Below are 23,390 nucleotides of genomic sequence, written 5' to 3' on the forward strand. Positions count from 1 at the left end.
ATGGACCTACATGAACTTTCTGTCTGGTCGCCAATAGCTTTACCAGTGGTCAAGTGTCTTCTATCGAAGCAAGATTCTACATCCCTATCTCCAGTCTCTCCACATTACAGCATAAATCTGCTGTTACTTTCATGTTTGAATTTTTATAAGAAATTGTGCTCCTGGGGGGTTCAGACATTTGGTAAATATCATAATATAATCTACTAGAGCCATAAACTAGAAGAGATTTTTTTTATCTGAGTGCAGTCTCAACATTGATCACCCCATCTCATGGCAATTGCAGATATGCTGGACTATTTGTTTCTCCTGAAATTGTCAGGCTTTTCAGTTAGTTCTCTGAGAGTTCACATGGATTATATATCTGTAACACATCCACCAGTGATGTTTTTTCCATTTGTTCACATGGTCTTCTTTCCCATTTCTCGAAAGGTATAGTCAATCTTTATCCTCCTTTCTCTGATCCTTTACCTGGATAGGATCTCAATCTAGCCCACTCCAAACTCATAGGACCTCATTTTGAGCCTATAACATCACTATTGTCATTGTCTATGAAGATGGCTTTTCTGGAGCTGCTCACTTCTACTAGAATGATTTCCAAATGTGTTCCTAAAGCATAACTATTGCCTGAAGGAAACATTCGTTTGCCAGTGTTTTATTCACTTGAGACCCTATTCTTTGAAAGCTGAAGGAACACTTCATGCTTGTGGACAAATGCTCCTGTAGCTTATATCTGCAAGGAAGTGACATGGTCATCTGTACATACTTACTCTGCCTACTATACCATTGTTCAGGCCTTTCGGAATGGCGCAGCTTTGGCAAGCTGGTGTCACAGGCTCTGTTAAGATGGTTCAAAGTCCCTCAACCCATAGGCATCTGTGGATAGGTCACCTGCTATGGAATGTAGCACAGTCACTGAGTTTCAAATAAAAGGTACTTACCCATACAGTAACTGTTATTCTTCAAAATGTATTGCATGTACATAAATCCCACAACCCTGCCGGCTTTCCTGCTACAGTGGACACTGTGTGTGGCCATGAAAGGGAACAATGAGGGAATTGGTGGCCACACCTTTTTTATGCCCATGCTTGAGAGCACAGAAAGAGCAACAAAACATGTGCCTTCTAGTTCTAATCCAGGTAGAATTCTGGCTCCAGTCCCTTGGGCATACAAACAGCTGCTGTGGAATATATTTGTGCACAGCATCTTGAAGAACAACAGTTACAGAATGGATTTTTACCCTCATTTTAATGTGACACATGAACTCTTTAAGGCAATTTGAACACATCACCTTTAGCTGTGTAGGTACTCCTGTTACTTTCATGTTTGAATTAGTTGTACTTTTGACTTAGTGTTGTTAAAGAGAATAATGGTTTTGTTTTCACTTTATCTGTATTTACTGATGTTTTTTATCATTAACATGGAATACCTTATTTCTTATTTTAGTCCTCCTCGACCTCTGACAAACATGAATGACACCCTGGTTACCCACATGTCCTCTGGAGCACCCACTCCAACAAAAAGGTATGAATATCTCACTAAATGTATTGGTTACATCTTTGCAAGAGGTAAAAATAGAATGACGTTTACATCACTGTTAGTTGTTTCAAATACTACTGCAGCTTCTCCAAGTGTGTCTGATGTTCATGAAACTTGATTGTTGCTGCTGCTTTTTGATCTCTTTAGAGAGCTGTTTTCTTTTATTGAGTAATTTTTACTACAGAAATATGACTGAAGAAGTAACTAGCTGGTGCTAAAGTTTTATAAAGGGTATTTCCTCCAAAGTCTTTTAAAAGGCCTGGTCTGGCTACATTGCAGAGTTTTGTACAGACAATGTTGTCAGTGTTATTTCTGTTTTAATCATAGAATCATAGAATCATAGAATAATAGGACTGGAAGGGACCTCGAGAGGTCATCGAGTCCAGCCCCCCGCCCTAAAAGCAGGATCAAGCTCCGTCTACACCATCCCTGACAGATGTCTATCTAACCTGTTCTTAAATATCTCCAGAGAGGGAGATTCCACCACCTCCCTTGGCAATTTATTCCAATATTTGACCACCCTGACAGTTAGGAATTTTTTCCTAATGTCCAATCTAAACCTCCCCTGCTGCACTTTAAGCCCGTTACTCCTTGTCCTGTCCTCAGAAACCAAGAGGAACAAATTTTCGCCTTCCTCCTTGTGACACCCTTTTAGATATTTGAAAACCGCTATCATGTCCCCCCTTAATCTTCTTTTTTCCAAACTAAACAAGCCCAGTTCATGAAGCCTGGCTTCATAGGTCATGTTCTCTAAACCTTTAATCATTCTTGTCGCTCTTCTCTGCACCCTTTCCAATTTCTCCACATCTTTCTTGAAATGTGGCGCCCAGAACTGGACACAGTACTCCAGCTGAGGCCTAACTAGTGCAGAATAGAGCGGCAGAATGACTTCACGAGTTTTGCTTACAACACACCTGTTGATACAACCTAGAATCATATTTGCTTTTTTTGCAACAGCATCACACTGTTGACTCATATTCAACTTGTGGTCCACTATGACGCCTAGATCCCTTTCCGCCATGCTCCTTCCTAGACAGTCGCTTCCCATCTTGTATGTATGGAACTGATTGTTCCTTCCTAAGTGGAGCACTTTGCATTTCTCTTTATTAAACCTCATCCTGTTTACCTCTGACCATTTCTCTAACTTGCTAAGGTCATTTTGAATTATGTCCCTATCCTCCAAAGAAGTCGCAACCCGACCCAGTTTGGTATCATCTGCAAACTTAATAAGAGTACTCTCTATCCCAATATCTACATCATTGATGAAGATATTGAATAGTACGGGTCCCAAAACAGACCCTTGAGGAACTCCACTTGCTATCCCTTTCCAGCAGGATTTAGAACCATTAACAACAACTCTCTGACTACGGTTATCCAGCCAATTATGCACCCACCTTATCGTGGCCCTCTCTAAGTTATATTTGCCTAGTTTATCAATAAGAATATCATGCGAGACCGTATCAAATGCCTTACTAAAGTCTAGGTATATGACATCCACCGCTTCTCCCTTATCCACAAGGCTCGTTATCTTATCAAAGAAAGCTATCAGATTAGTTTGGCATGACTTGTTCTTCACAAACCCATGCTGGCTATTCCCTATCACTTTATTACTTTCCAAGTGTTTGCATACGATTTCCTTAATTACCTGCTCCATTATCTTCCCTGGGACAGACGTTAAACTGACCGGTCTATAATTTCCTGGGTTGTTCTTATTCCCCTTTTTATAGATGGGCACAATATTTGCCCTTTTCCAGTCTTCTGGAATCTCCCGTCTGCCATGATTTTTCAAAGATCATAGCTAAAGGCTCAGATACCTCCTCTATCAGCTCCTTGAGTATCCTGGGATGCATTTCATCAGGACCTGGTGACTTGCTGACATCTAACTTTCCTAAGTGATTTTTAACTTGTTCTTTGTGTATCCTATCTTCTAAACTTACCCTCTCTCTGCTTGTATTCACTGCGTTAGGCACACCTCCAGACTTCTCGGTGAAGACCGAAACAAAGAAGTCATTGAGCATCTCCGCCATTTCCAAGTTCCCTGTTACTGCTTCTCCCTCCTCGCTAAGCAGTGGGCCTACCCTGTCCTTGGTCTTCCTCTTGCTTTTAATGTATTTATAAAAGGTCTTCTTGTTTCCCTTTATGCCTGTAGCTAGTTTGATCTCATTTTGTGCCTTTGCCTTTCTAATCTTGCCCCTGCATTCCCGTGTTGCTTGCCTATATTCATCCTTTGTTAGTTGTCCTAGTTTCCATTTTTTATGAGACTCCTTTTTTATTTTGAGATCATGCAAGATCTCCTTGTTAAGCCAAGCTGGTCTTTTGCCATATTTTCTATCTTTCCTACACAGCGGAATTGTTTGCTTTTGGGCCCTTAACAACGTCCCTTTGAAATACTTCCAACTCTCCTCAGTTGTTTTTCCCTTCAGTCTTGCTTCCCATGGGACCTTACCTACAAGTTCTCTGAGCTTATCAAAATCTGCCTTCCTGAAATCCATAACCTCAATTGTGCTGGTCTCCCTTCTGCCTTTCCTTAAGATCATGAACTCTATTATTTCGTGATCACTGTCCCCTATACTGTCTTCCACTTTCAAGTTCTCAACTAGTTCCTCCCTATTTGTTAAAACCAAATCCAGAACAGCTTCTCCTCTGGTAGCTTTTTCAACCTTCTGAAACAGAAAGTTGTCTCCAATGCAGTCCAGAAACTTATTGGATAGCCTGTGCCTCGCTGTGTTCGTTTCCCAACATATGTCTGGATAGTTGAAGTCCCCCATCACCACCAAATCTTGGGCTTTGGATAGTTTTGTTAATTGTTTAAAAAAGGCCTCATCCACCTCTTCCACCTGGCTAGGTGGCCTGTAGTAGACTCCTAGCATGATATCACCCTCGTTTTTTACCCCTTTTAGCTTAACCCAGAGACTCTCTACACAGCTATCTCCTACGTTCATCTCCACTTCAGTCCAAGTGTGTACATTTTTAATATACAAGGCAACCCCTCCTCCCTTTTTTCCCTGTCTGTCCTTCCTGAGCAAGCCGTACCCTTCCATACCAATATTCCAATCATGCGTCCCATCCCACCAGGTTTCTGTAATACCAATGATATCATAGTTGTATTTATTGGTTAGCAATTCCAGTTCTTCCTGCTTATTACCCATAATGAGCTGCATATGTGTAAAATAATTGTTTTGTTGTCTTTGTTCATGTCTGTTCTTTACACAAAATAGGAACCGATTGTGTAAACTTTCTCTTGGAATTCCTATGTAGAGCAGGGGCAGTTAGTTCACAGTGATTAGTGCACAGTGTATAAGCTGTGCTAATAGTGTGCACACTGGACAACTGTGCACTACTGAGTAGATGAGGAAGACAAGATAGCTGAAGATGACATTGAGCAATTGCTACTTCACAAGCTCTTCTGGGAGCAGCTTCACAGTGCTGTTTTTGGGCTTGGGAAATCAGCATCAGTTGATGAGAGGGGATTGTTCTGCAGACCTGGGATGACCAGCAGAGTTAGATGACAGAATTTCAGGGTGAACATGGTAGTTATCTGCCCTACATAGGCCCATAGGGAGGCTGTGCATCAGACAACAAATTAGAAAGGTCTGCAAGGAGTATCCAGTTGAAGCCAGACTGGCCCATATAAAAAAGCTGCAGAGCAGAGCTGATTCAGTCACTTCCTAGAGCTTGAGGAGGGAGGAGTACTGGCTGCCTTTCAGGCTGAAGGCAGCAAGCATCCTGGACAGAGACACAGGGAGCTAAAGGTAGCTCCTGGTGGTCTGGAGAGATCGTCAGTCTGAGGCCCTGAAGCACAGACAAAGAGAGTGCTGGTACCTTGGGGAAGTGGACCAGGGAAATCTTCTAAGGAGTCTGAGGAGACACAGCAAGTGGTGGCCATCTACACGGTTTCAGGACCTGGAGTAGTGGGTGGTCCCAGGCCTCCCCTCACCCTCATCTTGCCACTGAGGAAGTGTCCAGACAAGTGGCAGCAGTAGCCACTGAGAGACGTGTCTGCACAGTGAACTGTGATATTGTCCCTCAGACGTAGGGGAGCACACGGTGCAGCACAGCCTGAGGATTGTATCACAAAGAGGGCACTATGTCCTTGGAGTCCCATGGATCCTGGAGAAGAATTGACAGCAGCAAGACATCACCTCAAGAGGGCGCGCTGGCGAACAGAGCTATTCCCCACGACAGCCAGTAGATGATGCTATAGTGGTGAATAAACCCCATTACGACCTTTTTGAGATCAGTGCTCACCCACGCAGTGCCCCCGTCCATTGAAAAGCAACTCACCATTGCCGTCTGGAACCAACCACCCCCAAATGTTACTGGTTCATAACCAGCCAATTTGGCATAGGGAAATGGGTTGGGATTGCATTGCAAGGCAGACGTGTGAGGCCACACGTAAGGTGATGTTGTCCCAGTTTTTAAAGCTTAGTGATGTGCAGGAGATGAATGTTGCCAATCCATGGAGTTCCCAGGCTGGGTGGGAGTAATTGACTAGGAGCTGCCAATGTGATGCAGACATAAAAAAGACTAATGCAGTAGCAGAATGCTGCAGGCAAAGTATTTCTAGTAGAGGCTGGGAGGTATTAGCACCATTATAGAAGGAGCTTGTAAGACCTCATCTAGAATATGGTGCACAGTTCTGGTGTCTCATGCTTAAGCAAGATGAAGTCAAGCGGGAGAATGGCTATTCAGATGACCTGAGGAAAGGCAAACCTACCTATGAGAGGGGACTCAAAGAGCTTGGCTTCGTTAGCCAGCCCAAAAGGAGGCTGAAGGGAGATATGACTCTCTACTAGGGATGTTAAAATGAGTTTAACCTCTGTAAATTTCAGTGGTTACATGTTTACACTTGGGGGAGAAGGGGGGAGCTGGTGCTTGTGGGGAGCCAGAAGTGGGGGGAGGAGGGGACGGTGGCTTTGCAAGAGCCGGCAAGAGCTGTCTTACCGAATCCCACCTGCCGCGCCCATTGCTTCTGCCTCAGAGGGGAGAGGGGAGGCGGCTCCATGGGAGCTGGCAAGTGCGTGCGTGCCACCTGCCACCAGCCTCCCTTCATGCTGCTGCCTCTGCGCCAGAGACATCAGTGGGGGGGGGGGCCATGGGAGCTAGTACTCGCAGGAGCATCGGCTCCCACCTGCCCCCCTCTGTTGCTGCCTCTGTAGGAGGGAAGGGGAAACAGCTCTGGGGGGAGCCAGCACACAGAGAGCTGGTTGCATGTACCGGCTCCCACCTGTCTCCCCCTCACGCTGCTTCTGATACAGAGGCAGCAGGGAAGGGGGGATGTGTGTATCTGTCAGGGTTAACCCATGAGCACAGACTCGTGGGTTAATCATGCAAATGGCTACACGTTCACATCCCTACTCTCTACAGTACAAATGAGGGATAAATACCAGGGAGGGAAAGAGGTTATTTAAGTTGCTGACAGACGTGAATGAGGAGCCTTTCCTGTCTTCAGCCCCCCCATCTGAGTCATCTGCCCATGCTGCTCCCCTTCACCACCTGCCATTCGCCCTTGCAAAATGACAGCTGGAGCTACTGGGCAATCATCTCCTGCATCATGCTGAAGTTCTGCCCATCGACTGGTGACAAGCCCATGTGCATGGAAGGCACATACCCAGTTACCTATCTCCCCTTTGCTACCGCTCATCTATTGTGTCTAGTGAACACCCACCCTCCCACCCCAAAACAGCCAGCAGCATAGCACAGCCACAACCTCATGAGAACGTAAGAGCCTCTACCGCAACTTGTCTCCTGCAGCATGTTCAAATAACTAAATCTTTCCATAATGTGACTCCCACTATCTCAGTAAACAGCGTAAGCACCAGCATAGGTCCCCTGCAATGAACCTTACATCTGTGCTCCCGGACCACCGTGCGTTAAGTCTGTGAACATGTCACAGTGGTCATCCAGACCTTGGCGCAACCTTTCTGTTTCTGAGCCCTGGGAGAGTCGGGGGGAGGCAAAAGATAGGGACACGGGTCCATCAATTATTCCTCTTTCGCTTCCAAATGGTAAGGTCCCAGGTTATAGCAAAAATTCATGTTCTTAGTTCCTAAAAGCATGACTTTGCACTGTTAAATGACATCCCATTTCTGTTAATGCAGTTTGCAAAGTCATCTTGTATGATATTCATCATCTCCATATTGGCTATGCCTTCCAAGTTTGTGTCATCCACAAATTTTATTAACACACCCCTCCTTTTTCTGTCATGATCGATAATAATAATGTTCAATCAGATCGGTCCCAAGATCGATCCCTTAGGAACTCCACTAATAACATTCCTCCAGCCTGATAGTTCACTTTTCAGTATAATCTGTTGGAGTCACCCTTTCTCCCAGATGGCAATGAGATCTAAGGTTTCAGCCAGGTTTCAAGTAGGTGATTGGGGCATTTTGTGATGGCTGCTGGAATAATATTACCATAATGCTTATGTAATGGGATCTAGGTGTAAATAGCCCTGTGCCAGGCTTTAAACAGAAGGGTCATCTGGTCAGCTTGACCCCAGAGTAATGCAGGTCGCAAAAGAAAACACACAGTTCTTCTTTGAGGAGTCCCCGTGGGTGCTCCCCGAAGGTGCTGGGCTTGCCCCAGTGCCACAGAACCGGAGATCTTTTGCTGTAGCAGTACCCTGTCAGACCACACATGCACGGTGGCGTCTCGCGGCATTCGCGCCACTCTGAGCATGTGCGCAGTCCAGCTCCCGCCAGTTCCTCTCGACCACCTCAGGTTGCAGACGGAGCAACTGCCTCTCTCCGATTCTTCTCCTTCATGTGAGATCCCCAACGCTATTTACCCACACTTTTTTTTGAGATTCCCTGTTTATCTCTTCCTTGTTCGTTGACCCTTCTTTCCTAGTTTAAAAAAAAAAAAATTTTTTTCCTTACCTCGCAGTTCGTTCCCTTCTCTGCACGTATCTATCCTCTTATCTCAGCCCATCTTCTCTGTAAATAGTTATCCTACAGTTACTTGTTAGTCCATTATCCTTTAAAAAAAAAACCAACCTTGTTTTCCTCTAGTTAACCCTTTACCCCAGACCGCAAACATGCCATTGTCACCGGGGTTTAAAAAGTGCGACTCATGCCGAGAGGCGATGCTGGCATCTTGACGGGCACTTGTCCTGTATACGTTGCCTCGGGGAGGCACACATCCCTCAAAAATGCTGACATTGTTCAAAATTGACAGCAAGGGCCAGACGTGACAGGGAGATGAGGCTGCGCATGCTGCTATTTGATAAAGCCTTCCAGCTGCTGCGTTCGGAGGCAGCCGCAGAACACCAGCCACACAAACGCAGGGCTTCTTCGCCTACCACCGCTCCTCCTAAGAAACTGAAAACGTTCCTGGAGGTCGCCGAAGAAATTTGGCAAACCCCAGCCTCCACACCACCGGTTAGCAAGAAGACAGAAAAGAAATATTTTGTGTACATGGAATTTTTACTCACCCCCCGCCTAATTCTCTAGTAGTCGACGCAGCCCACCCAAGACTAAAGACTCCTCAATACAGACACATCTCCAATGATCGAGACTCTAAAAGGTTAGACAAATTAGGGAGGAAGATATATACATCCGCCACACTTCTACTGAGAATCGCAAATTACTCAGTGCATCTTTCGAACCACGTCTTTGACACCTTTGCCAGACTTACTCCACTGGTGGATCATTTGCCGGATTCCAAACGGCCGATATTAAAATCTGTGGTGCAGGAGGGGTTTATCTCTGCAAGAATGGCCCTGCAAATGGCAATCAATGTTGCAGACACAGCAGCACGGTCCACGGCTACTGCAGTAGTTATGCGCAGGGCTTCCTATCTGCAAGCAGCAGCAGTCCCAGAGGACCTCCAAAGCAAGGTCGAAGACCTACCTTTTGATAAAGACAGACTTTTTTCTGAAAAGACTGACACTGTCCTCCATTCCTCGAAGGATTAGCGCACGACCCTCCGAATGTTGGGCATGTACACACCTCTGTTTAGGAGACGCTGGTATGTACCTTTCCATCGTAGGTACGATTATCCTTACATGCGACAGTACTGTCAGCAACAGCATCAACACCAGTAACGAAATTTTGAACAACACCACCCTCATCAAAGACCACAAAGACGCCAAAACCTGAGTAATAAGACGCAAAATCTCTTGAACAACAAACAGAAGGTTTAATGCTCTGGTCGAGGGTACACAAACAACTGTGTTCGACAGCAGCAATCTCCACACCCTCACTTTCCATCACTGTCTCACCCAATTTTATCAACAATGGGCCTCCATCACGACGGACCGATGGGTGTTAGAAATTGTTCGCTCAGGTTATTCCATTCCATTCCTGACTACCCCTCCCACTACCCGTCCCTCCTTCCCCCCTCCCCCCGGTCCCTTTTCAGGGACCCATCTCACGAAGCACTGCTATAGGACGAAGTTGCACGTCTATGGTCACTGGGAGTAATCGAACCAGTCCCCAACAACTTCAAGGGCAGAGGCTTCTATTCCCACTACTTCCTCACACAGAAAAAGTCGGGGGGAGAATGGCGACCGATATTGGACCTGCGATGGCTGAACAAATTTCTACAAAAACAACAGTTCAAAATGTTAACTCTTGCTGCTATAATTCCAGCCCTAGAACACAACCATTGGTTTGTTGCCCTCAACCTCCAGGATGCCTATTTCCATGTGGCAATCCATCCAGTCCACAGGATATTTCTAAGATTTACAGTAGGCGAACATCATTACCAATACAAAGCCCTGCCATTCGGCCTTTCCTCTGCCTCCAGGGTATTCTAAAAAATCCTGGCAGTCACCGTGGCTCATTTGCATCGCCAAGGAGTAATCACATTCCCCTATTTAGACGACTGCTTAATCAAAGGTCGATTTCGTACCGAGACGACTACAATAGTCACTATGGTCAGACGCACCTTCCACAAACTGGGACGACTTCTCAACAACCAAAAGTCCACTTTTCTTCCGACCCAGGACTTAGAATTCATTGGCACCTGTCTCGACGCCATCTCAGCGAGGGCTTATCTACCTCTCCAAAGGTTCAACGCTATTCAGGAGCTGATAGGAATCGTTCAACACAGTCCCACCGTCCAGGTTATCACATGCCTCCGCCTTATGGGTCATATGGCCGCCACTACTTACGTGGTAGGTCATGCCAGGCTCCACTTTCGCAGCCTTCAACATTGGCTCACCCAAGTGTACAACCATACCGAGCACAAATTACACAGAACTGTGGTTCCTCCACATTCTGTTTTCACGTCACTCACATGGTGGCCGAACCCCAGAAATCTCCTCACTGGTATATCTTTTCAGCAACAGCAACCATCGTACCACATAACTACCAATGCGTCCCTTATAGGATGGGGTGCACACATGGGCACAATGTCAGTAAAAGGCCAACGGTCGCCTTCAGAGGCATGTCTTCATATAAACCTCGAGTTGCGGGCAATATTCAAAGCCTGCAAATACTTTCAAGATCAGATCTGCGGCTCTATGGTGAGGATTCTTACAGACAATGTAGCCGCTATGTCCTACGTGAACCGTTAGGGAGGGGCTCGATCCCGTTCCCTATGCAGGGAGGCAATCCAGTTCTGGAACTGGTGTATTCGCCACGCAGTAACATCTGTGGCATCTTATTTACCTGCAGCTACAAACTCGACAGCAGATTTCCTCAGCAGATATTTCACCCAGGAACACATGAGGGAACTGCACAATGAAGTCCTCTGCCTTCTCTTTCACCACTGGGATACTCCCGCAATAGATCTGTTCGCAACTCACCGCAACAAGAAATGCAGAAAGTACTGTTCCAGAGCAGGCATGGGTCTGGCCTCCCTCGGCGATGCCTTCTTGATCAGCTGGACCGGCCCTCTCCTGTACACTTTTCCACCAACCCCTCTGATTCCCAGAGTCATCCAGAAGGCGAAATTGGACAAGGCCCGAATCATCTTCATAGCTCCAATGTGGGCGCACCAACATTGGTTCCCCTTCCTTTGACGCATGTCGCCTCTGCCACCATTTCCCCTCCTAGCCTTCCCGAACCTTCTCACCCAGAACAAAGGGTTGCTACAACATCCCCAGCTCCATACGCTGAACCTGACCGCATGGCTCCTCATTGGCTAAACTCCATGGAAGACCTCTGCTTCTCACAAGTTAAAGATATTGTCGTTCACAGTAGACAACAAACGACTAGAAACACTTAACTGTCAAAATGGCATTGTTTCGTATCTTGGTGCACAACTCACGATGAACGTCCAGAATCGACCCCTCTTCCTGTCATTCTCGATTACTTACTCCACCTGAAGCAAACAGGATTGGCTCTGTCATTGCTTAAAGTCCACCTGGCAGCCGTTTCAGACTTCAGGGAACCTATCGGGGACACCTCTCTGTTTGCACATCTGATCATGAAAAGATTCTTCAAGGCCTGATTGACCTAAGCCCTCCTCAGGAGCCCACTCCCCCCCTCCCTCCCCCGGAACTTAGATATCATGCTCGAAGCACTGACCACTCCGCCATTTGAACCACTGGCTACCGTACCTCTCTGCTTATTAACCATGAAAGTACTTTTTCTCCTTGCGATTACTTCGGTACTCAGATTGAGCGAACTATCAGCTCTCATAGCGATCTTGCCGTACACAATATTTAACAAGGACAGCGTAATACTGCGTCTCCATCCTAAGTTCATACCCAAAGTGTCATCGAGTTTCCACATAAATGAACTGATCGTCCTCCCTTCCTTTCATCCGAAACCATATAGCTCTCCAAGGGAGGCAGCCCTCCATACTCTTGACGTTAGAAGAGCCCTAGAGTTTTACATAGACCGTACCAAAGAGTTTAGGAGAACAAACAATTTGATAGTTTCCCTAGCTCATAAATCAAAAGGGCTACAGTTATCCTCCCAGCGTATCTCCAAGCTCATTATCAGTTGTATCACCGAAGCATATGCCTTGAGACATATTTCTCTCCCAATACAGCCCTGAGCCCATTCTACAAGGGCAATGGCAGCCTCTATGGCATTCCTTAAAGGTGTCTCTTTGAAGGACATATGTAGAGCAGCGACTTGGTCCTCCCATGTCACTTTCGTTAAACATTATGCCATACATCAAGGCAGGCTCTCAGATGCCATGGTGGTGTCAGCGGTGCTCTCTTCAGCAGATAAATAAGGACTCCAATAAATGTTTCCCTCCTTCCTGCTCTGCTGTTGGGGCACTGCTGCAGTCACCTTCAGTGGAGCATCCATGGGGACTCCTCGAAGAAGAAAGCAAAGTTACTCACCTCAGATGCAGTAACTGTCATTCTTTGAGATGATCCCTGAGGATGCTCCACTACCCGCCCTCCTCCCTGCTTCGGAGTCCGTTCTTGTTTACGATATCTTCTAGATTCCGAGGCGGACTCCAGGAATTTGTGGGAGCCGGACCACGCATGCACTCAGAGTGGCGCGAATGCCGCAAGATGACACTGCGCGTGCATGATCCAGAAGGGTACTGCTACAGCAAAAGATCTCCATTTCTGCAGCACCAGGGCAAGCCCAGCACCTTCAGTGGAGCACCCACGGGGACCACAGAAGAACGACAGTTACTGCACCTGAGGTGAGTAACTTCACTTTCTTTGAGTTATGTCCTTGTGGGTGCCCCACTTCCAGTGATTGTGTGCCCCTGTGCCCTAGTCAGAGAATTTTGACAGCAGTGCCTGCTTTGGCTACACAAGTGTTCTCCGTGTCCCACACCATCAGTGGCAGTTAACTCCAACCAACCCTCCCCTGCATGTTTCTTCTGTATCGCAGACGACCTTGTGAGAATTTTGAAGTAGAGGGAAAAGGCGGGTAGTAGAGCACCCATAGGGACGTACATCTCGAAGAATCTCAGTTACTGCCCAGGGTGAATAACTTTCCCTTCTTTGAGTGATGTCCCTGTTTGGCATAGTAGTTGGAAAACTGCAAAAATTGTGCATGGCAGCACTTCAGGCCACACTAACTCCACTTGCATCAAATCTAGTCAACTTGGAAAGAGAACTCCAGAGCCTCTGATAAATGGAGTTAGTCCTCTCTAAGGAACTGGTCATGTGCATGGAGGGCTCTTCAGACCAGACTAGGCCCCCTGTAAAGACAAAGATTGAGTCTAAAGATGATTCAAACGTGAGTTGCTTGTGTTTCCATTCAGTAGCTTTGTATTTCTAAGTTAATGTATGTATGTGCACATGCAGAAAATCAGCTGATCGTTTCTGTCTGTCTTGTCGAAGTGTGTTTTGGCAGGACGTGAGACTCTCCAGTGAATTACTACTTGTCCAAAGCTATGTATCAATTAATGTTCCCTGCAGGCAATGAGAAACAAAACTTCAAAGGATCTTCATGTATTTTATTGAAGAGGTATATGAAAGAGGCAAGAAAAAACCCTGAAGTCACTGCTGTAACCTAATTTCCAGAAGCAATCACTCAGACTAAACAATGCAGCCCCCAAGTAGTTCTCTTCTATTTCCAGGAGAAAATGAGTTGGTTGCTGTTGTACCTCTGAACCAGCTACACTGAAATTACTTCAATATTTATTTCTCTAAATAACTGATTCTTGAAGGTTTCATAAACACTATATGATTTGCAATACATTATTTTACTTCTGGAAGGGTGGTTTTTTTGTTTTGTTTTTTTTGCTTAGCAGAGACACTTTGAGGGAGTAGACTTGTCTCTGAAACTATGCTTTATAAACTGCACCAGCCTGAACCTCTCACATCTAGTCAAATTTATTGAGAAGGTTGTGTAGGAAGCTGTAGAAGTATCTGGCATCTTGTCACTGAGCCCAACCTCTTTTGTTTTAGCCTTGGTATATAGAATATGGCATCAGGCACTGTTGGTATTGATTGATTTTTTTCTAATGTTGGATGAGGATCAAGTGTCTGTACTTGTTGTTTTACGTCTGTCTTTGATGCAGTGGTGTTAACATGCCTGAAAATCTGGCCGGGGTTAGCAGCCACTTTCATATGACTCCAATCATTTCTTTCTGAAAAGAGTATTAGGCAGTTTGTCATCTCTTCCAACACCGTTATGTGACTTTCAGTAGGATTCTATCCATTGACTCCTTGTCAAGATCTATATCATCCTGTTGGGGGGCGGTAGTTAGTGAGGAGGTGTGATTTGCTGTGTTTTCACTGTTCTTATGACACCCAGCTTTAGTTCTAGTCAGAATGGCATACCTGTTTCCTGTAGAGACCAGATAACATTGATTGTGTGTTTATAGGCTGGAAGAAAAAGCCAGAGGAAGTTATCTGATCTTATTCTATGATTTGGAAATTGCTGGTAGCATTGAATGCAGCAGACTGGTTTATTACGTGGTGTTTTATTTACTGATTTGGTTGCCATCATCTGCACTAGCTGCAGAGTGCTTCCTTGACAAATCTCAAGATTTATTTTCTGATCCATAAATACTTAAACAATTGTGGGTCCTATTTCTCTGAGAGAATCCTCTTTCTTTCTTTGACACTTTGGCATTTACTATAATGGGGTGCAAGGTTTGTGCAAGTCGTGGCTGGAAGCGTGGCACTCTCTGAAATTCACTTTTTTTCCTTTGCTTATTGGTGTCTGGGTTTGGAATGCTGGAACGCAATGCATTTGGTTTCCCAGGCAGTTCCAGTCCATGTGGAACCAAGTGGATGACAGGAGATGGATCACTCGGTAAATTACCCTGTTCTCTTCAGTGCCTCCAAAGCATCTGCCACTGGCCACTGTTGGAAGACCAGATACTGGTCTAGATGGACCCTTGGTCAGATTCATTCCTATGTTCTGATCTGGAATTTGGCCAGTAATGAAATGTGCCTGCTTTCAGTAATCATATGTCACCAGGACATTGGTTTTTGTTCTCTTACAAATGATGACAGCACCATGTCCTCTCCTAAAACACCATGTTAAATACCATGCTAAACACCACCTAAATACTGATGTGGCCCGAACATGCTTATCTGAGAGAACTTGTAATTGCACAAAGTTTTACATTATTTATTTGTCCATTTACTTCACTATGTCATAAAGGTTTTTAAATGGTACTTTGCGTATGCAAGCATAGGGGTTTTTTTAAAGATAATTTTGGTGACAATTTCCTTATGATCTAATGACATAGTGCATAAGTTCAAGAATTGGAAATTATGTTTCCTCGAGAGATGTCCCCGTGGGTGCTTCACATCAGGTGTCAGTGCACCCCTGTGCCGAGGATCGGAGTCTTCAGAGCAGTGTCCCTGCGGCCATGTATGCGCAGGTCCTAAGCCATGCACTTCTAGTGTGCTGGCATCACACATGTGCGAACCCCGGCTTCCTTGTTCCTTCTGTTCCGTCTCTGGCCAGAGACAGAGTTCGGCAGTGTTCCTGATCTTGTTCATGTAGTTAGATAAGTAACCCTGTTGTTTGACTTTTTCTCTCTTAGCTAGTAGTTGTTAGTTCTTTTTTCCACCTTAAAAAAAAAAAAAGAACAAAAAAACCCCGAAAACTTCCCTCCGTTCCTCTTCCCACCTCCCCTCGGTTAGTTAGCTAGCTAGTTTAGCATTATGCCCAGTTCACTGCGATTTAAACATTGATCTTCATGTAATGACGCCATTCCAGTGTCAGACAGACACTCCCAATGTGTTCGCTGCCTCAGGGAGGCACATGTTTCTCAAAAGTGCTCCCACTGCACAAAACTAAAATCAAGAGCCTGTCAGGACACAGACCTATGGCTCAAGCTCATATTATTGGAAAATCACTACACCCTGCTTCTGACCCAGGACAAGACACTTCTCCAACAGGAGGTACCACACCTCCCACATCTGGGAGCAATTGAGACAGTTCCCCCACAACTCATGGGGAAAGGTTTTTATTCTCATTACTTCCTCATTGAGAAGAATTCGGGAGCCTATTTTAGATTTGAAAGCACTGAATAAATACACAAAGAAACAGAGATTCAAAATGGTGATACTTGCTACCATTATCCCAGCATTAGAGCATGACAGCTGGTTCTTTCCCTGGACTTGCAAGATGCATACTTCACATCTCTGTTCATCCAACTCATAGATGTTTTCTTCTATTTGTCCTAGGTTCAAAACACTAGCAGTACAAGGTTCTGTCGTTCGGCCTGTCCACTACTCCAAGGGTGTTTTCCAAAGTACTAGCTGTTGTCACTGCCTACTTACGAAAGCAAAATATCATTATATTCCCTTACCTGGATGACTGTCTCCTCAAAGCACGCTCCAAACTTGACTCTCATCACAGCATGTCCGTCATCCCACATGTCTTCCAAACTCTTGGACTACAGATAAACAAAACAAAATCTACTTTGCTCCCACAGACAATACATTTCAAAGGAGCTTACCTGGACTCCACGTTTTCTATCCCACAGAACAATTCCACAAAATAGTGCAACTAGTACACAAATTACAGTCCAACCCTAAAGTTACAGCTCACGATTCCCTCCAGTTACTGGGCCACATGGCTGTGCGCAATTTTGTAGTAACGAATGCATGCCTATACATGTAATGCCTGTAGAGTTGCTTCAGATGGGTGTACAAACCCAACATACACCCTCTAGCCAAATGCCTGTCCGTCCCCACAACTGTGAATCAATCTCTCCAGTAGTAGAGAGTATCTGAGAATCTCTGTTCCAGTGTCCCATTCCTTACACGAGAGCCATCCATTACCATAACTACAGATACCTTTTTCACGTGGTGGGGAGCACACTTGCAACACTATACAGCTCAGGGAATGTGGTCCAATACAGAGAGGAACCTACACATAAACATCCTGGAGCTTTGAGCTGTAAGATATGCATGCGAACGATTCCTTCTCTTTATTTTCAGCGATCAGAATATACACAAAGTAGAGGCTATGTTTTATATAAATTGACATAGCAGAGCCCGATCACATGCACTGTGCATGGAATCCATGACCCTCTGGAACTGGTGCTTAAGACATGAGATAAAAATCATTGCCTTTCATCTCCCAGGCAATGTCAACACTATGGCTGATGCACTCAGCAGGGCCCTCCCTACCAAACACGAATGGCAAATCAACCAGGACATCTTGTCTTAGGTCTTCCACAAATGGGGCCATTCCACAGTAGAGCTCTTTGCCACTCAAACCAACAAAAAGTGTAAGCTCTTCTCCAGAGTGGGAATGGGGAAGGGATCTATGGGAGACACTTTCCTAATCAGCTGGGGGAGGTTTAGGTTGTATATTAGGAAAAACTATTTCCCTAGGAGGGTGGGGAAGCACTGGGATGGGTTATCTAGGGAGGGGGTGGAATCTCCATCTCTAGAGGTTTTAAAGTCTTGGTTTGACAAAGCCCTGACTTAGATGATTGAGTTGGGGTTGGTCCTGCTTTGGGAGGGTGGCTGGACTTGATGACCTTCTGAGGTCTTTTCCAGCCTTAGGATTCTATGATTCTCTCATCTCCTGTATGCATTTCCTCTCATACCTCTCCTAAACAAGCTCATACACAAAGTGAAAATGGACAATTCCAGAGTGATATTTATCTCCATCAACCCTGGTTTCCTTCCTCGTCAGGATGTCATGCACTCCACCAGTTCCTCTACTGGATTCTCCTTTTCCAACCGAGAATCCAAACGAGCTACCCCATCCTTCATATGCTACATCCCAAAGTGTGGTACCTCGATGGTTTTCTGCACAAGAGCTAGAATGTTCAGAACTAGTACAACGTGTACTACTCCATAGCAAAGCTCAGAATACCTGCAAGACATACACTCAAAAATGGAGGAGATTTACCATATAGTGCTCAGACCGTCAAGTTGCCCTGTCAACAGCTTCCATACCCGTAATCCTGGATTACTTATTGCACCTTAAACAATCAGGTCTTGCTGTTAGTTCTACCGACCTGGCGGCTATAACAACCTTTCACTTTAACATGGATAACTCTTCAATCTTTGCACATCCCATCACCAGAAGATTCCTAAAAGGTTTACAAACACTTTTCCCAGAGGTGTCTCCATCACCTGCACCTAGTACTGAATGCATTTACCCTTCCCGCCTTAGAACCAATGGCTACATGCTCCTTATTACACTTGTCTATGAAAACAGCCTTCCTTGTAGCAATTATATCGGCCAGGTGAATGGGAGAAATAGTGGCATACATAACCTTCTTTAAGGATAGTAATAGGATAAAGTGACATTACACAGCCATCCCTAATTCCTACCCAAAATACAATGATCCTTCCACCTCAACTAGACAATACACCTACCCACGTTCTTTCCCAAGCCTCATGCCAACTACATTGACTCAATGATGCGCACGCTTGATTTACACAGGGCACTTTCTTTCTATCTACACTGTACAAAGCCGTTCAGATCTTCTCCTAAGCTGTTCATTTCCATAGCAAATCATAAGAAGGGTCAACCCATCTCATCGCAAAGAATTTCTCATTGGATCTTGGACTGTATTAGACTCTGTTATACTTTGTCCACCACTAATCCTCCTTTGAATATCCAGGCATATTCCACTAGAGCCAGGTCCACCTCTATAGCATTTCTGTGCAAGATTCCCACTGCAGTCATCTGCCAAGCTGCTACCTGAACATCAGACCAGACATTCGCAAAGCACTGTGCACTTAGGGACCATTATCTGAACTTAAAATTCCCAAGGCAGTCCTTTCCATCACCTTCATGCCAGATCTGAAGTGCCTGCCTCCTTGAATCATACAGTTTTATAGTCAGCTGTTGTAGAGCATCCACAGGGACATATCTTGATGACGAAGAGTAAGTTACTCACCTGTGCAGTTATGCTTATAAGAAGCACATGGGATCTTTTTCAAGGGAAAATGCCATACACCATATTTATTGAAAATACAAAAAGGAAAGAGCATATGCATTCACATACGCATGCACGCGTGTGAGTGTGCGTGCGCGCGCGCGCACACACACACACACACACACACACACACACATGTATGTCCTGCAGATGGTGCATAGTTATCAGTCCATCGTGGCTCAAGTCATTCTTACTGGCCTGGCAAGACTGACTGAGTGAGGAGTCAGGTTCTTGTTGATCGTGATTCGAGGCTCCTCTGTGGCTTGGCTTGCAGGACCGAACTCAGAGTTTTAATGCCAAGATGTTCCCTTCTTCTATATGAAAGTTCCCATTGGAGTCTGTGGATTTGCAGTGCCATGCTGCAACTATCAGTTCTTAAAAGGTGTTAATCTGTGTTTTTTCTTCAAATAGTGTCCCCATGGGTGTTGGGCATGTCCTGGTGCTGCAGGTCGGAGATTTGTCAGCAGTAGTCTGCCAGACCTTGCATGCATGTTAGGCAGATGAGGCTCTGGATGCTTTTATTTGATAAAGCACTCCAGCCCTCACAGACCCTCTTCACCCATCTCGGACTCTATCAGAGCTGGTACCTGGTGGCCACATTGCCAGGGCCTCGCTCCTCAACAAAGAGGAAGGCCTCCGTGGCACAATCTCTACCATTGGGTCATGTTAGCATCAGTGACAAGCCAGGTACTTTGGGTACAGCTTCCACCTGCCACGTGGATAAGGTTTCCAAGCCACACCACAGTACGCCAGCACTGGATATGACCCTGGCACAGATAACTCCCCTGCATTCTCGAGCAATATATTTATACTCCTCCCTAGTCATCTGTCCAAGTTTCCACTTCTTGTAAGCTTCCTTTTTGTGTTTAAGCTCACCAAGGATGTCCCTGGTAAGCCAATCTGGTTGCCTAACTGTCACCGAATATGAGGGAAGCAGCCGGATCATGGCTGCACCCATAAGTAGGGGTGCTGGCCCCAAAAATGGTATAAAAGGGGGCCATGTGGGGTGTTTAATGAGAGCTTACTGTCTGCTGCTCCTGTGTACGCTATTTATGTGAGTGTATACTGTCTGTGTGTGTAGGTAGGAATCTGTAATGTGTGAGGAAGCTGAATATTTCTCTGAATGTGGTTGAACATTGGGCAGAGCCTGGCCTATGGACATGCTAATTAGCGAGGCCCTGTGGGACAATGGCACTTGATGGGCCAAGGACACACCTAAAGCATGAGGGCAGAGACCTAAGAGCTGCCAGAGAGAGAAGCTGAGGGCCAGGTGACCGGATGCGGCCAAGAAGAGGCCAGGAAGGAGGTATAAAGAGGCCATGTGGGGGACTCCATTTTGGTTCTCAGCTCAGCACTTCATCCCAGAGGCAGCATTGCAGGGATCGAAGAGCCCGGAAGACCTGTGAACTCATCCTGATGCTAGGATGTGCAACAAGAACTTTTAAACCAGCAGCTGTAACATCTCTGCTAGAACCTGCATCGAGAACTGGGAGTTTCAATGGATGTAATGTATGATTCTTTAGCAACCTTACTCTCATGCTTTTCTTTCTTGTGATAATAAACCTTTAGTTGTTAGATGCTAAAGGATTGGCCCAGCGTGATTTGTGGGTAAGGTCCAAAGGGTAAATTGACCAGGGATCTCTGGCTGGTTTCTCGGAACCGGACAGAACTTGTTCGGGGTAGGTGGGATTGGGTGCTAGGACCCCCCACCGGTGTATGAGGCCCGGGGCCATCTGGGGCACGGATATTACTGGGGTGTCGGAGGGGTTTTGCTCGGGAGGCTTCAGGCAGGCAGCTGAAGTGCTCTGTGGGACTGGTTTGTGGCCTGTTCGGAGAGGTCACCAGTCTGGGGGCTGTAAGGAGCCCTGGATTTGAGCAATTCGCCCTGAGCGGACACCCTCAGCTGTGCCCAGACATGGCCCGGTCCGTCACACTAACATATTTGCTTTTCTTGCTGCACATCGGGATGGTTTCTTCCTGTGTCTTTAATAAGGCTTCTTTAAAATACTGCCAGCTGTCCTGGACTCCTTTCCCCTTCGTGTAAGCATCCCAGGGAATCCTGCCCATCAGCTCTCTGAGGGTATGTCTACACTACAGCGCTAGTTCGAACTAACTTAGTTCGAATTAGTTAATTCAAACTAAGCTAATTCGAACTAACGGACCCAGACTAAAAAACTAGTTCGAATTAGCATTTTGCTAATTCGAACTAGCATGTCCACATTAAGTGGACCCTGAACCGGGGTTAAGGATGGCCGGAAGCAGTGCCAGCAGGGCATCAGATGAGGACTTAGAGTGTGGAGCTGCTGCCTCAGGCTAGCCGAGGGCTGTGCTTAAAGGGATCCGACCCCCACCCCGGACAGACAGTTCTCAGGGGTGCCCCGCTTGCAAAGCAGTCCTGGCTTGGAGTGCCCTGAGTGCCCACACTGGGCACATCACAGCACTCGGCCATCAGACCGGCTGCACTTGCCGCAGGCTGCCATCTGAGGAGAGGGGATAATTGGGGGGCTACAGGAGAACTTCCACCCCCAGAAGCCCGCAGAGCCAGCCCAGTCCTCCCCATCGGGGGCTCGTACCCCATTCCTCCCTCACCTCCTTCCACTTACCCTTCCCTAGCCCCCCTTCCTGATGTACAAAATAAAGAAAACGTGTGTTCAAAAATAGAATCTCTCTTTATTGAACAAAACTCGGGGAGACTGGGAAAAGGAGGTGGGAGAGGGGAAGAGAGAGGGTGGGAGAGGGGAGGGCAACTAAAATGATCAGAGGTTTGGAACAGGTCCCATATGAAGAGAGGCTAAAGAAACTGGGACTTTTCAGTTTAGAAAAGAGGAGACTGAGGGGGGATAGGATAGAGGTCTCTAAAAGCATGAGTGGGGTGGAGAGGGTGCATAAAGAAAAGTTCTTCATTAGTTCCCATAATAGAAGGACTAGAGGACACCAAAGGAAAGGAATGGGTAGCAGGCTTCAAACTAGTAACAGAAAGTTGTTCTTCACAAGCAAATAGTCAACCTGTGGAACTCCTTACTGCAGGAGGCTGTGAAGGCTAGAACTAGAACAGAGTTTAAAGAGAAGTGAGATAAAGTGATGGAGGTTGGGTCCATGGAGTGGTATTAGCCAGGGGGTAGGAGTGGTGTCCCTGCCCAAAGTTTGTGGAAGGCTGGAGAGAGATGGCACGAGACAAATGGCTTGGTCACTGTCTTCGGTTCATCCCCTCCAGGGTCCCTAGGGTTGGCCGCTGTCAGCAGACAGGCTACTGGGCTAGATGGACCTTTGGTCTGACCCAGTACGGCCATTGTAAGCTCAGGGCTCAGGGTCGGGGGTCTCAGTGGACCACCTTGATTTTCATGCACACCTGCTCCTGGGTGGCCAGGCTGGCAGCTCTCCTGCCCTAGACGGCCACTTTCCTGTGCCTAGTGCGGAGGTCGTGGACGAGGTCCACGATGTCCGCACTAGACCAGGCGGGTGCCCGCCTCTTGCGGTCCCGGGCAAGCACCCGGGAGCCACCAGCCTGGTCCCGGGAAGAGGGGGAGGGCTGGGGGGCATCGGGTGGCTGGCTCAAGCCGTGCCAGGTGCAGGGTCTGCTAGCTGGGTGCTGGCAGGCTTGTACCTGGCATGGGCATCGTAGCCAGCCCGTGCCCCTTTAAAGGGTCCGGGGCTAGGAGGGGGGCATACGAGTTTCCCTGGTGGTGCCCAGAGTGGCCACCAGGGAAAGCTGGGGAGGGCTAGCCTCCCACTAGTTCGAATTAAGGGGCTACACATCCCTTAATTTGAACTAGTAAGTTCGAACTAGGCTTAGTCCTCGTAAAATGAGGTTTTCCTAGTTCGAACTAAGCGCTCTGCTAGTTCGAATTAAGTTCGAACTAGCGGAGCGCTAGTGTAGCGCCTATGAAAGTTAATTCGAACTAACGTCTGTTAGTTCGAATTAACTTTGTAGTGTAGACATACCCTGAGGGAGTCAAAGTCTGCTCTTCTGAAGTCCAGGGTGTGTATTTTGCTATTCTCCTTTCTTCCTTTGCTCAGGATCCTGAAATCTACCATCTCATGATCACTGCTTCCCAGGTTGTCAGCCACCTCTACTTCCCCTACTAGATCCTCGCTGTTTGTGAGCAGCA

The 23,390-nt window shown here is 46.4% G+C and overlaps 1 protein-coding gene across 18 annotated transcripts in view; it reads left to right on the forward strand.

The window, feature by feature from the left end:
• Window positions 1-23,390, forward strand: part of DTNB (dystrobrevin beta) — a 318,597-nt gene that overhangs the window by 163,738 nt on the left and 131,469 nt on the right. For all 18 annotated transcript variants that reach the window (XR_012902417.1, XR_012902418.1, XR_012902419.1 and 15 more), the window contains one exon: window positions 1,444-1,521. Coding sequence is in view for 14 of the 18 variants with exons in the window: in XM_075923222.1 (XP_075779337.1) it covers window positions 1,444-1,521 (78 nt within the window). In the remaining 4 variants the exon portion in view is untranslated. The remainder of the gene's footprint in view (window positions 1-1,443; window positions 1,522-23,390) is intronic.

This window comes from Pelodiscus sinensis, chromosome 3 (assembly GCF_049634645.1).
Source record: "Pelodiscus sinensis isolate JC-2024 chromosome 3, ASM4963464v1, whole genome shotgun sequence".
NCBI lineage: Eukaryota > Metazoa > Chordata > Testudines > Trionychidae > Pelodiscus > Pelodiscus sinensis.